The following is a 14,014-nucleotide window of genomic DNA, read 5'->3' as shown; positions in this document are numbered from 1 at the left end:
TGATTGGGGTGCAGGAACCTACTCCCCTGAATATGCTACTGTTGCGCACGACCTGTGAATAAGGTCTGGACACGCCTATGATATAAGCATATCAGTGACGAATCGAGGAATTTTTGTTAGGGGAATGATGTTGAAATTTTTTTGTATTTTGTACAATATTTGCGTCTCCTAAATAAAAAAAAAAGGTTCGCAATTTTCAAGATATTTTAGGACTTTCAGATTCTGGTGGTGGTAGGGGGATGCATCCCCCATTCCCCCCTGGATTCGTCGCTGAAGCATATACACGCTTAAGCGTGTAGTTAAGGCAATTTTAAAATATTATAGCATCTGTAAGATATTTTATTGACTACGACATATTTCTGTTAAATGATCAGGTCTGTGAATTATGAAAAGACGAAAAAAATAAAAATGATAAATTTTACATCATAAAATATAAATGTTGGTAGCGATAAAACCCAGACCGAAGATTCCTTTTTAAAAAAAAAAAATTTCTTAAAATCACGATCGCTTGCCCAAATTTGAATGATTCTAAATAAATACGCTTTGTAGGTGAAATTTTAATAATATGATCTGTACTGATTGTTTACTGGCAATTTTTCTTAATAATAGGCTCATTCTTGGTCGGAATTCTAGTATTTTTGTGAACCGATTAGAACTAGGAGCTATAGTGGGTTAAGGCACTTTTTCAAAAGATTTTAACTAAATTCATGTTAACGCCGATGAGCGAAAGTGATCTGAAGACTCCAAAATGGCGTTCTTTAGATCCACTATTAGAGGTAGTAAAAATGTTTTGAAAATTATATAAAAAAAGAAAAGTTTATTTGAATATAAAAACCTGAAGCAAAAAAAATTATAACATGAAGCTCTTGTTCGGACATAATACGCTGATAAAATCAAGCTAACTTCAAATAAAAGAACTCGAATAATTTGTAAATCGCCTTAACTACACCGAGTTACAAATGTATAGATGCGCACATACATAAATTAGTAACACTGAAACATTAGCTAGTATTTATAAGAATATCACATGATCTTGTCGTCAGAACCGTATAAAGTGCAAACAAGCCAAACAAAGACAAGTATATCATATACAAATTTTTTTAGATTGAGCTTGAATAGGTAAAAGGAAGTTGGTAGATTAAAATTTCGCAAAACAATATTATTCCATAGGTGAGGTCCACGATAAGCTATGCAAAATTGATTAAATTTTGTGTGACAAAACGGCTTATTAAAAAAATTTTTGTTTCACATATTGTATTTGTTGATAGGTTTGAGCTTCAAAGTATTATTAAAAACGTTAGGGATTATTTATCCTTAAATATGCAAAAATATATAAAACTTTAAATACATTGAGTTCAAATAAATTTAATAATCTCATATCATGAAAATTTTTTCAGATGAAAATAAATATCTTTAAATTTATTACAAAAAGTTTAAATCCGTTTTGAACTTTCGCGAAAAAATGCAATAATTGCTTTAATGGTGCCAATAGTATTTGTACCTCCGCATCATCATTTAGATCGTTATCTACGAGATAGAGTTTATGCTAGGCGTAGTAAACAAAAATGGCTATAGGCTAAATCTTTCATATTTTTGCCTGAATACCATTTTCTTTCCCAGTCGTTGTGGAGCATCCAATATAACTTTGACCGAGCAAATTATTATAGAGAAAGCCAAATGTTTCTCAATTTTGAATGATACAATCAGATGTAGTGGCAGCGTCCATATCATTCACTGGTAAAAAACCAAGAAATTCTTTGCAAATCATAGCCTTCTATCTAGACTTATTAACAAATTACACTCTCAGTGATGACTGTTCAGTTTCTATAGTATCTGCTGTTTTATTGACTATAACCGAGAATCTAACGGCAGTTTCTATAGTAACGGCATTGATGGCAGCTTTTACAATACCTTCTCGTAGAGCATGTTCAGACAAGTTAAAAAAATCATTCTGCGTTCGATTTGATGTATAACGGGCATTTTCAGTATCTTCTTTAAATACTGTCTTCTCTCTCAATTCGATACTCATAATGATATATGCGGTAGTGGTGTAGTGGTAAAGCGCTCGCTTCATAAGCGAGAGGTTCCGAGTTCGATCCCCACCACGTCCCTGGTAGTACCGCGCTCAACTTGTTTCTCCGCGCAGCGGCCTTGTTCGTCGAGGTTCGTGTTTCGGAGTTATAGAGTTGAGAGAGGGTTATAACCACTATTGAGTAGCCTCCTCATCTGTAGTGGCCTTCATGGCCTTGAGGAGGTGAATAACAAAAAAAAAAAAAAAAAAAAAAAAAAAAAAGATATTAGACATTTCCTTTTTTATTACATTTCTCACGGAATACCGAGTCAGTTGTAAGTAAGTATTTTTTAATAAATAAGTTTGTAAAAATAATAAATACATCTTCTTTCTGTTGTTTTCAATAAATCGTTTTACTGAACTATCTATCTGACAAAGAATATTTTTATTTAGATCAATTATTGTTGATGCCAAGTTTTCAAAATCTCGCTGATTCCCACACAATGCCATGCTAAGGTGGCTTTCGGCTCATTCAGTAAAATGTTTATACTTTGTAAAAAGATTAGTAATAAAGACACCTTTAATTCCTCTTTAAATTGTTTGTGGAAAGCACAAATTACCCAAAGCATCTTTTTATCTTGGTGAATATGACAACCATTGAGTATGCTAAGTGTTTATAAATATTTTCTTTAAAATTGTAGGGTGGATGAGGCTGGTAAGGATCAGTCAGCAAACAAGATACTTAATATCAATTGGAAATTTCGTAATATATTTTACAAAGAGTCTAATGTCATAATTTAATCTAGTATATCCTCTTTAAGTTTGTCAGATTCTAGTTTATGAGATAGTGCTGCCGATGATGATCAAGCAACAACTACTATTTTTGGTTTTTTACCAATTTTGTATTAAATGAAAGACATTTGAGAGAAAGAGGTATGAGTACTGTCAAAGTATTTTTTACAAATTTTTTTTTCTCTAGATGTAATGTAATGCCATATATGTAATATAATTTAGTTAGCCTATATGTAATGTGATTTAGTTAGCCACGTATTTTTTTGAAAATTATTACTTATATATTTTTAAAGTTCATTTTGTTGTTTATTCAGCTTATTGTTCAGTTTATTACGCGTTATCGTTGTAGTAAATAAAACCACTAGAAGAATAAATGTTTTTCACCAAAATAAATAATTGAAAGTCCCCCTCTGTTCCCCCTCCCCTCCTTCACCTCCTTCTTGCAGGCGCCCATACTCTGGAAGTGTTCCTTGATTAATGAAAGCTTTAAAAACTTTAAAAAGAACATGTTTTAGTATATTGAAACGATCTATTATTATGTTTACACTAATTTCATTTACCCCTGTTGCTTTGTTTCTTTTCACAGAATTCAAAGAAACAAAGCAACACGAGTAAATGAACTTTACTCAAACTCCTCGAAAGATAATTTTGAAGTTAACTTATCAGAGCAAATGCAATTATCCATAGCTACAAAAAAATCATTAGAGGAAGCCGTTGTATTTGAAATTATATTTGATAAGGAAGGACCTATCCCAAAAAAAAAATTATTAAATTCATGGGATATGGCGCTTGGGTCATATAAACTTGTGTTATCAACTTAATCGTTTGCGGCAGAAAACCTTAGCATGATTTTTGTTTCCAATTGTTTCTTTCATAATTTGTCATGTGCGTTTCAAGTCGTTTTAAAATTTATTAATTAGTTCTGACTAGTAATTTATTTTTAAGCTTATATGTTTATTTAAATAGATATTTGTAGTTTTAATATACTTTTTCGTTAACAGGTGCTTTTGTTTTTAATTTTTGTCGATTTTTTTAATCCCTTTGTAATCCAAAGACTTTTTGAGCTTTTGTTTATTTTTATTATTTTTTCAACAATTGGAAAATTAGCGTCTTAAATAGAAAACAATGTTTTATAAAATGTTTCGTAAATGTTATTTGCATTGTCATTAAAATCAATATGATTCCAATGGAGTAAAGATAACTAGCTGATCTTTAAATAGTTTCACGCATTTTTTTTGTTTAAAAATACGTTTTCTTACAACTTTTGGGGTGTTAATATATTTTTGGGTGTTAATATTTTTTTCTAAATCTGAGTTTAAATGATCAGTTTTTAAGAACTTTTAGAAAATCCTTATTAAAAATGTCTGTTAAAATAATATTATCTATTAGGGTAGCCGAGTTTGTTGTTAGCCTTGATTAATTAAGGGGACAGATCCTGTTTCAAAAATTGTGATAAAACTTTTTAACTTTATGATCGTCGTTATAAAGAAAACAATTCATATTAAAGTCCCCAATTAAAAACTTTTTTTTCTTCTTCATCACTTGTTTTCACGACATGTTGTAAAAACATGCTTAGGTTTTCGCTCACGTCGTCAGGTGGTCGATAACAGTTTAGAATAATGTTTTTTTATTTTTTCAAGTAAAAGATCAATTGGTAAAACTTCTTTATCGCCATCGGAGACGCTTAAATCAATTTTCATATTATAAGAGATATTTTCATGAACATTAGTTAGAAGCCCTCCACCCCGTTTATTCGTTTTTCTTTCTTGTGAGATGTAAAATCTCCGTCTTCTTCAAAGCTTCTTCATTTCTTGAAAGCATTGAAGACTCTACATGGAGTTAAAAAGCAAATTTGATTATATTTGAATCATTAGATTCAAATAAAACCAATGCTGCTTTGTAACTCCATAGAAATGCAACATATGCAAACCAGTGGCCGAAGCATATATAAACAAAAAAAGTCTGTTGAAAGTCTTCGCAACTTAAAAAAAGAAGAGCGTTAATTTCTAACTTGCCTTGTTCTACCTCATATTACAACTTAAGTTAGAGAAACTCTGATTTTTATTTGGAAAAATCCAAAACCTTTTTCTACATTATATTGCCGACCTTTTAGATATGAATTTGAAAAAGAAACAACTAATTTATTGATCATTGAAGAGACATCATGAATTATATAATCATCGAAGAAACATGAGATTAAAGATCTCTTTGAAAGATGAGATCTTTAATTTTGTGTTCAATTATCTAATGCAGGGCCGTAGAAACAAAAATTATATTAGGGTGGCAGTACTACCCCGAAATAGTTTTAAGAACCTTTCTTTTTTTTATTTAAGTTATTTTTTCTGTCAATTTCTTCAAAATCATTTATTTGAAAAATTATTGGGGGAGGGGGACAAATGCCCCTGCTGCCCACCCGGTTGCTACGGGCCGGTAATGGCAAGTCTATTTCAGTAAACTTCAAGTTACAATGATAGATGGCAAAGTCCATACTGTCTTATCGAATCTAAAAAACTCTAGTCAATGTTGCTGTATATGTGGATGATTACCAAAATTAAGAACTTCCTTTTTCTCCGGATAGGGCTTAATATGAATTATCTACACTTCATTCATGAATAAGATTTTTTGAGTGCCTTATTCATATTTCATATTAGATACCAATTAAAAAATAACAAGCAAAAGGAGACACGGAGAAAGCTCTTGTTTTAGAAAAAATAAAAAATGTGAGGATCTGGAAATTCAAATGACGGCAATACTTCTTGAAAAACCTTTTTAAATGAAAATATATTTGTTGAAATTTGCAGAAATAAATAAAGAAACGATTGTAAAGTAGCACATAGTCCTAATTTGTATGTCAAGTGGATTTCAAATAGATACAAGAAAGTTTCGCTTATTTTGTCTAGACACCGCAAAGCTTTATTCATGCATTGGTTACATGCCTGATAGTCTTTACAAGATCTTAATTTATAGACTACACGAATTAATACTGCTCCATGATGGAGCAGAAGTATTAGAAAGTTTATTATTGCCAATGGAACTATTTAGTGAAGAAGCTCAAAAAGCTAGAAATAACGAATTTAGAAAATATAGGGAGTATCATTCCCGTAAAAATTCAAGAATAAAGACAAATGAAGTTGTAATGAAAAGACTTTTATGTACATCTAATAAATATTTATAAATCTTGGTATTCATTTTATGTTTTTTTTTAAATCAAAAAAATAATTTGGCACAAAAATATATCTGATTATTGTAAGAATTTTTAACCTTTAAAATATACATATAATAAATTAAAACAACAACAATTAGTCACGGTTAGCACGGATTCAGATAATGCTAACCTAGCTGACCCAAGAACGCCACTTATATGGGGGTGATAGCGTTCACATCAAGGTACCCTGCGATGCAAATTTTGAAATCTTTCAACTTTATCCGCGGAAATTAATTTAATTTGAATGTTCAAATTAAGTAAAATTTTCACTTTATAGTACGAAAATAAAAGCATCTGTAAAATAAGAACCACTTTATAAAATTTGATAAAAATATTTGCAAATGTAGCATATGACCGCATTAAACTCTAGATAAAATTTCAGCTGGATTGGTTAACTGGTTAAGGATTTATGCTAGTTTTAATTTATATTTTGTTGGATTTTTGCTACTTATACTTCAAAACTTTACCTAATTTTAAATAATGGTTACATGAATGTTCTACTATGTACTACCAACAATTTTTGTTGTAATTGTTTATTGTTACAACTGCCTTTTTATAGGCCAAAATATTGATTTGCTATTTAAAGCGTGGTTTGACTTGGCTTATGCATTACGTGAAAATATCAGCATTTTCTAAGGTATAAACTACTATCAAAATTGATAAAAATGTTTAAAAATGGTCGAAAAGCTTTTATAAAGATATCTTTATAAAAAGTATAAAAATTTAGTTAAGTTCTCTCGTACCACAAGGACTCTGCGAATCGTGTAGAACAATTTTGCGCAGGAAACAAGAGGGGAAAGATGTTATATTTCCTCTTTTTTTTAATTTCAATTCAGTACTAGTGAGACCTGAAATAGGAGGTACGATGTGTTATTGTCTAATCTGCCAAATAGGTTGTTTAAAGCAAGAAAAACATCCTTTTAAAGAGCAAACCACCATTGAGAAAAAACCAAATGTACGTTGCAGCACATGTCTCTGCCTTTTAGGAAAAGGTTTTCCTCACCAATGCTCTCAAATAAATTTCAGAAAAAACCTTTAATCTTAAGCAGCAAAAAATGACAAATTGTATCTCAAGTTATTTCCAATAAAGAATTATCCCCTGAAGGAACTATTCAACTTGCTAAAGCCTCTGGCGGGCCTCCACCTACAATAACCCCTAGTAAATAATTATGCTAAAATAATTTTTACACATATATTCAAAAAAAATCTTTAAAAAAAGAGACAAGTATATTTTTAACAAGTTTCTAATCACTTTTAAAACAAATAATTTGAAGATTTTAAACAAACTCTCTGAACAAAGTTCAATATAAAGATAGAATATTATCATTTGGTTTGAGGTCAAAGTAGTGCCCAGCCACAATCAAGCGCTCCAAAATGTTTCAAAAAGCTGACCACTTTAGCTCTTGTAAATGTACAATTAAATACGGGACTGTCAAACAACGGGTTAAAAGAAATTGGTCAGAACTGTAAGCCAAACATCAAGCAACAAGATGGTAGAGCCATCTTTGAGTGATTTCTTTACCTGCAGTGACTTAAAATTAATGACTGAAAAGGAAATTCTGGTACAGTTCGAGTTGTTGCTCACTGCAATGATTTATCAAATCTTGAGAATCATGTTATTTAATCTTGCAAAATTTTTGGTGAGCATTTTGTTAAGCTCGGAATTGATGGTAATAAAGGTTTTCTAAAGTTTTGTCTAAGCATTGTTGATACTGTGTTAAGGGTTAATACCAGCTCACCGCCTCAAAAACTGCGGATGTGATAATAATTCGGTTTCCAACATTCTTCACATAATTGAAGCATTCAAAAGTTTCAATTTAGTTGTAAAAGCTTGCTTTGGATTAATTCTTCAGCCGGATTTTGCTAAAATAATTGTAAATTTCCAAAGGTGTTACTTAATGATAACTGGTGCAAGCGTAACACCCAAAAATCACACCTTCTTCTTCCACATCTGAGATTTCATTAGTTGCAAAGGATCCCCCTTGGGGCCCAATAGTGAACAAACTGTTGAAACTGCTCATCAAGACTTTTATAAGCATTGGTCAAGATATAAACGAAACAATGAGCATCCAGAGTACAAAGAAAGATTGTTATAGGGTTTATATAGTATTTTTTCATTTCATTTTTAAAGTCTATGTATTTAAAAAGGTTTCACGGGAAAATTCTTTTAACAGAAAAATTAAAATTCTTTTAACAGAAATGCTTTTTTTTGTTTTACCAATTGATAGTCTTTTAGCCAGATTTTGCACTTTTTTTAGCACTTTTTTTTTTTTGTGCATTTTGGTAGTAAATACTAAAATTAAGTGCGAATGATTTTTTATTGCTTTCTTAGAAAATCTTTTACAGTCAAAAAAAGTTTATCTGCTTTTTTTTATGGCTAAAAATTAATATATACTCCCTCTGTCCGGAAATATGGTATACATTTTAGCGATTTTTGTTGTCCGGAAATATGATATACATTTGCAAAAAAATAAAATAAATCAAAAAATGTACATGACAAGTATATTATATTAACTTTATTTGAAACATTTTAATTAAGTATAATTTTTTTCACTCGAAATTTGATTTGGCAATGAAGTTGCTACGCAGTAGCAACTTTATTGATTGTACCGTGTTTTAGCTTATTCTCCTTCATCTGCTGTAATAGTTTTTTTAATATACCTTGACGTTGTTCTTTGGTTATTTGTTTATATTTGGAATCCCTTCCTTCTAAGTTTAACATATTTCCTTAACAATTTTCCATACTCGTCTTGCAGCGGTATTAATTCTATTTGTCTCAAAAAACACTGATGTTTAAGCGTTAAGTCTTTAATTAAGAATGATATTCCTTACGTCAAATAGTTCAGGTTATATTGTCATGAGTATTTACTATAACAATGTAATGACAATTGCTAATTTAGTTTTATAATCACGATAATCTACGATTCTTGTTGAAATGTATACCATATTTCCGGACGGCGGGAGTATTTTTTTGTTGCTAAAAGCGTAAAATAATTGTAAAAATATTGAATATTTTAAATTTTATCAAAAAATAGTAGTACTTTTTATATAACATTTAATCCTTGACGCGACAGGTGATTACAGAAATAATAGCAGTTAGCGCTTTTTATGGAACTTTTTGAACGTGTTTTATTTTGTTTATTTTTTTCTCTAAAAAACCATTTAGGTTAATCTAAATTATCAAGTAAAGGTAATTTAACCCTAGGGATTATTCATTTGATATGCTTTTTATACTTTATTTATGATATGAAATGAATTATAATAATAAGATTCAAGATTTAAAAAAGAAAAAAATATTCGGAAAAAGTTATAAAAGTTAAGTTAATATATTCCGACAAACAACTGCAGGAAGGAGCACTTTTATCTATAAATTACGGCGAAAAATTAGACAAAAAAAAAAAAAAAAGCATAAAAAAAAAAAATACTTTAAGAAGCAACAAAGTTCTAATTCAGAGAAATTCTTTAGCGGATAATTTTTATAAAACTAAAAAACCAATGTTTCTTTTATTTAGTAATCATATTAATTTGATGCATTTTTTTTTCTTAAGGTAAATAAATAAAATTAAAATATACGATTTTTTCATTCGTGGTGAAGAATCAATTACAATAAGTAATGGCAAAAAATTAAAAATAACATTAAAAAAATAATTTTCCTCAAATTTGAATAATATAAATTAGTTAACCATTTAGTGAAAATTATAAATCCGAAATCCCTAAATTTAAATCTGTTACAGTTTTGGAGTTACTTTAGGAAATGTTGAGATATTTACGCTATTCATAATAAATTCAAGCCACGCTTCAAATAGTAAATAAATATTTTTGTCTATAGAATGAAACAATAGAATGAAAAAGGTAAATGCAGTAATAAAACAATTACAATAAAAACTGTTGATATTACATAGTAAAACACTCATGTAACCTTTATTTTGAAAATAGTGATTGAATATCACAGTAATAGGTAACTTTTTGAGGTCTAAGTAGCAAAAAAACTAACAAAATATTAACTAAAACTGCCATAAATCCTTAACCAGTAAACCAATCCGACTTTAATTTTATCCAGAGTTTAGTGTGGCCATATGCTACATTTGCACAAATTTTTATCAAATTATATGTAGTGGTTTTTATTTTATTTTTTTATATATATATTCGTCATTATTAATTATATAAGTTTGTACAACATTTTACCGTGAAATATATGACTGGAGCAAGTAGAAGACAATAGTCTTATCATCTTGCCCCATTTTTGTCGTTGACAAAATATAACAAAATATAAACCAAATACAAATATAATAAAATATTTACAATACATATAATTTTTTATTTTTTATTTTATTTTTTTATTTTTATTTTTTTACTTCTTTTTACAATGAACATCATTAAATAACCAAGCAAGTAATATAATAGAATTTCAAGAAAAAGTGAAGATTTAAATTGAAAAAGGAAAAATTTTAAAAATAAGAAAAATTTTAAAAATAAGAGATTGTTTCATTAATGTTGAGGTCTAGTAGCTGTTGTTTTACAACGCATTTAAAATGTTGGAATGAGTTTATCGTTTTTATTTTGTTTTTTAGAAATGAGTTCCACAATTGGGGTCCTCTGCTGGATATTGAGAATTTAGATTGTCTTAAAGAGGTTTTCGGAATATAGTAGTTCTTGATAGAGTATTTTGTTTGATATTTGTGATTAATAAGGCGAAAAAAGTTATGGAAGACTTCAGGGACCAGATCATTTTTGAGTTTAAACATGAACTGAAGAATGCAATAGATATTTTGTTCGTAGATATTAAGAACTCTCAATTCCTTCATTAAATGTTTAGAATTGGCATTTCTATTTGCGTTTGTTAATATACGACTTGCTTGTTTCTGTTTTTTATATATTAAATCTAGTTTTGATTGGTAGGTACTAGCCCAGGCAATATTGGAGTAGTTAATATAGCTATGTATATATGCAAAATAAAAACTTTTAAGGCATGCATTATTTAAAATATATCTGGTTTTATGCATAATTCCAATGTTTTTAGACATTTTGTTTTTTAATATATTAATGTGGTCTTTCCAGCTAATATGTTCATCTAAGAATACCCCGAGAAATTTAACTGAGAACGCTCGATTTAGTCTAACTTTGTCTAATAGAATATCTGGAAGTTTTAATGGTAGCTTATCTGAATTGTATGGTTTTGTGAAAAAGATATAATTACTTTTCTCAATGTTGACAGAAAGTTTGTTTGCTTTAAACTAATCGCTCAACTCTTCAAGTTCCTGATTTACTGTATTAAAAAGTGCAGTAATGTTAGAGTGGGTATAGAAAGCTTGAGTGTCATCTGCGAAAAGAATGAAGTTCAATATACTGGAAGATAAAAATATGTCATTTATATAGATTAGAAAAAGCAGAGGTCCTAGAATAGACCCCTGGGGAACACCACATGTGACGATTTCAAGGGGAGTGTATGTTTTATTGTAAAAATAAGGCTTGTTAACGGTTTTTTAGATAGCAAGTGAACTATTTTAAATTTTTATTTTTTATAAACGTCATAAACGTTTTTAACAACTTTAGAGTCTATGTCATCAAGACCAGAACTTTTTCTGGACTGTATGGTTTCAAAAGCATTCCAAAGCTCATCAGGAGATAAGTCATACTCATCCATTGTAAAGTCTACTTTTTTTAAGTGTGATTTAAATAGTTTTTTACTTTGAGTTATTTTATTTGCTAACGTTTTTCCAATGTTTATAAAATAATTGTTAAAGCTTTGGAGTTACTTTAGGAAATGTTGAGATATTTACGCTATTTTATTCTTCAGGTGTTTTTATTGTCGCACTATAAAGTCAAAATCTCACTTAATTTGAACATTCAAAATAAATTATTTTCCGCGGACAAAAATTTAAAGATTTCAAAATTTGCATCAAGTTACACATTAAAGAACCACTTACCTTGATGTGTATGCTATCAACCGGGACCGGCGCGAGTAGGTTTCAAGTTATAGGAGTACCATTACAACTTTTGCCGACTAAAAAACATATATATAAAAAAAGAAAGGTCCTCGTCTTTAAAATTTTTCTGACTGCCTTATCCACATTTGCCTACTGACTGTCTAAGTTTACCGACTAACTTGTCTAAAGAGTCTACATTTGCGTACTGACTTGTCAAAAAAGGTCAAATTTGCCGACTAAATGAACAAAAAATCATTAATGGGGGGGGGGGGGTGTCACCCCCCACACCCCTCATCACGCCGGCCTTGCTATCAACCCATATAAGTGGCGTTCTTGGGTCAGCTAGGTTATTATCAGGATCTGTGCTAACCGTGTAATATTATAACATTACCCAGCATTATAACAATAACAACAACATCAACAAAAAAACCATTCTGTCTCCGGTTCTATTAGTTAAACGTTTTATAACATAAAAATTTTAAGTCAATTTCAAGTCAATTTTAAATTTGGAAATGAATTCCAGGATTCCAAACTCCCCTTTAGGAACCAACGTTAACTTAGCAACCGAACAACTACACAGCGTTATATTACCGCTGTTTTAAAATATTTTACAATTAGTTTTTATAATTTTCGCATCAGTTCTCAATAAATAAATTCAAATTCTTTTTTTTACTTAGCTTATTTGTTTCGCTAAATTTATTTATTTTAAAGGGTTTTATATTCGAAGGTTCGAAAATTTCTAACTAGCATTTCTAATCGAATGTAGTGCATAGTTTTATTGACTTAGCGACGTGGTTGATAGGACAATCAAGAAGAAGATATTTTAGGAATTAACTACATAAATTGTTATTTATTATGTTTTGCTTATGGTCAAATAAATTTTGGATTACAAAATTTTTCCTTCTATTAGGCTTTTTATCAGTAAAGTTTGTTACAGGTAATAAGTACTTAATCGTGTGTATGTGTGTGTGTGTGTGTGTGTGTGTGTGTGTGTGTGTGTGTGTGTGTGTGTGTGTGTGTGTGTGTGTGTGTGTGTGTGTGTGTGTATGTATTTATATATATATATATATATATATATATATATATATATATATATATATATATATATATATATATATATATATATATTTATATATATAACTTTATTTTTATAAATCTTTATTTAAATTGATTAGCATTACAAGTAATAAATGGTACAATTTAATCTGTCATTAAATACTGAACAAAAACTTGCTAAAAAAGCAGGTAAAAAACCCTATCATTTATACATTGAAAAAGCAGTGGAACTCCCATTGTTTTGTGGCAGGTAGAGGTCACTAACACCATGACAAAGAATTCGGAGATATTTTTGAACAAAAGATTGCTGATAGGTATTAGTCTTTGTAGTGTTTTGGTTTCTGTTGTTGGTGTGAACTAATTTAGTGGTTATAAATGGCATAAGTTAGCAAGGATCTTTTTAAGGATAACAGATCTTATCTAGTAACTCTTCAATGGAAAAATTAATATTGAACTAACTCGATTTGGTTAAATCAATTCCAATAGTGTTTAGGACATTTTTATAGAAATATTGAATCTCTTTTTGAAGCAGGACTGCACAGAGTATAAACAGGATCACAATACATCAGGTGGCTTATAACGTAGGATCTGTAGACTTGTGAAAAGTTAGGCTGAGAGTGTCTGATTTGCTTAAAGCAAAATTTGTAGCTATCTCTATTTAGTAGCTTTTTAAAGGTTGAATTAAATATGAGTAACTTACAACAAAACTACATTTTCATAAGATAGCTGTTAACTATTTTTTATTCTTTTTTTTATTTGTTTCTAGGTTTATCTGATTTTCAGAATGAACAATTTTTATAGACTTTTATAATAATACTTTTCTTTTTACTACTTCTCCACCAATTGTGCTCTTTGATTGCTTGTTTCTTTGTAAAGTGCCAATGTTTAATTTTCTGTAACAACTTCTTGGAGCATCTTAATAACCGCAGAAAAAAAGAATTTATATAGATATTTAGATGCACTGAAAATTGGGTTTGAATAAATACTCATCCATTAAAATATTTTTGTAGTTTTTTAAATTAA

General features: G+C 29.4%; 1 protein-coding gene across 1 annotated transcript in view; it reads left to right on the top strand.

The window, feature by feature from the left end:
* Window positions 1-12,480: 12,480 nt before the first annotated feature.
* LOC100197876 (atrial natriuretic peptide receptor 1) overlaps window positions 12,481-14,014 on the top strand; it is a 75,276-nt gene continuing 73,742 nt past the window's right edge. The window contains exon 1 of the mRNA XM_065787866.1: window positions 12,481-12,872. Coding sequence (XP_065643938.1) covers window positions 12,791-12,872 — 82 coding nt within the window. The 5' untranslated portion in view covers window positions 12,481-12,790. The remainder of the gene's footprint in view (window positions 12,873-14,014) is intronic.

Source organism: Hydra vulgaris, chromosome 01 (genome assembly GCF_038396675.1).
Source record: "Hydra vulgaris chromosome 01, alternate assembly HydraT2T_AEP".
In the NCBI taxonomy this organism is placed as follows: domain Eukaryota; kingdom Metazoa; phylum Cnidaria; class Hydrozoa; order Anthoathecata; family Hydridae; genus Hydra; species Hydra vulgaris.
The sequence above is the reverse complement of the archived record's forward strand: the minus strand, read 5'-3'. Positions and strand labels throughout refer to the sequence as shown.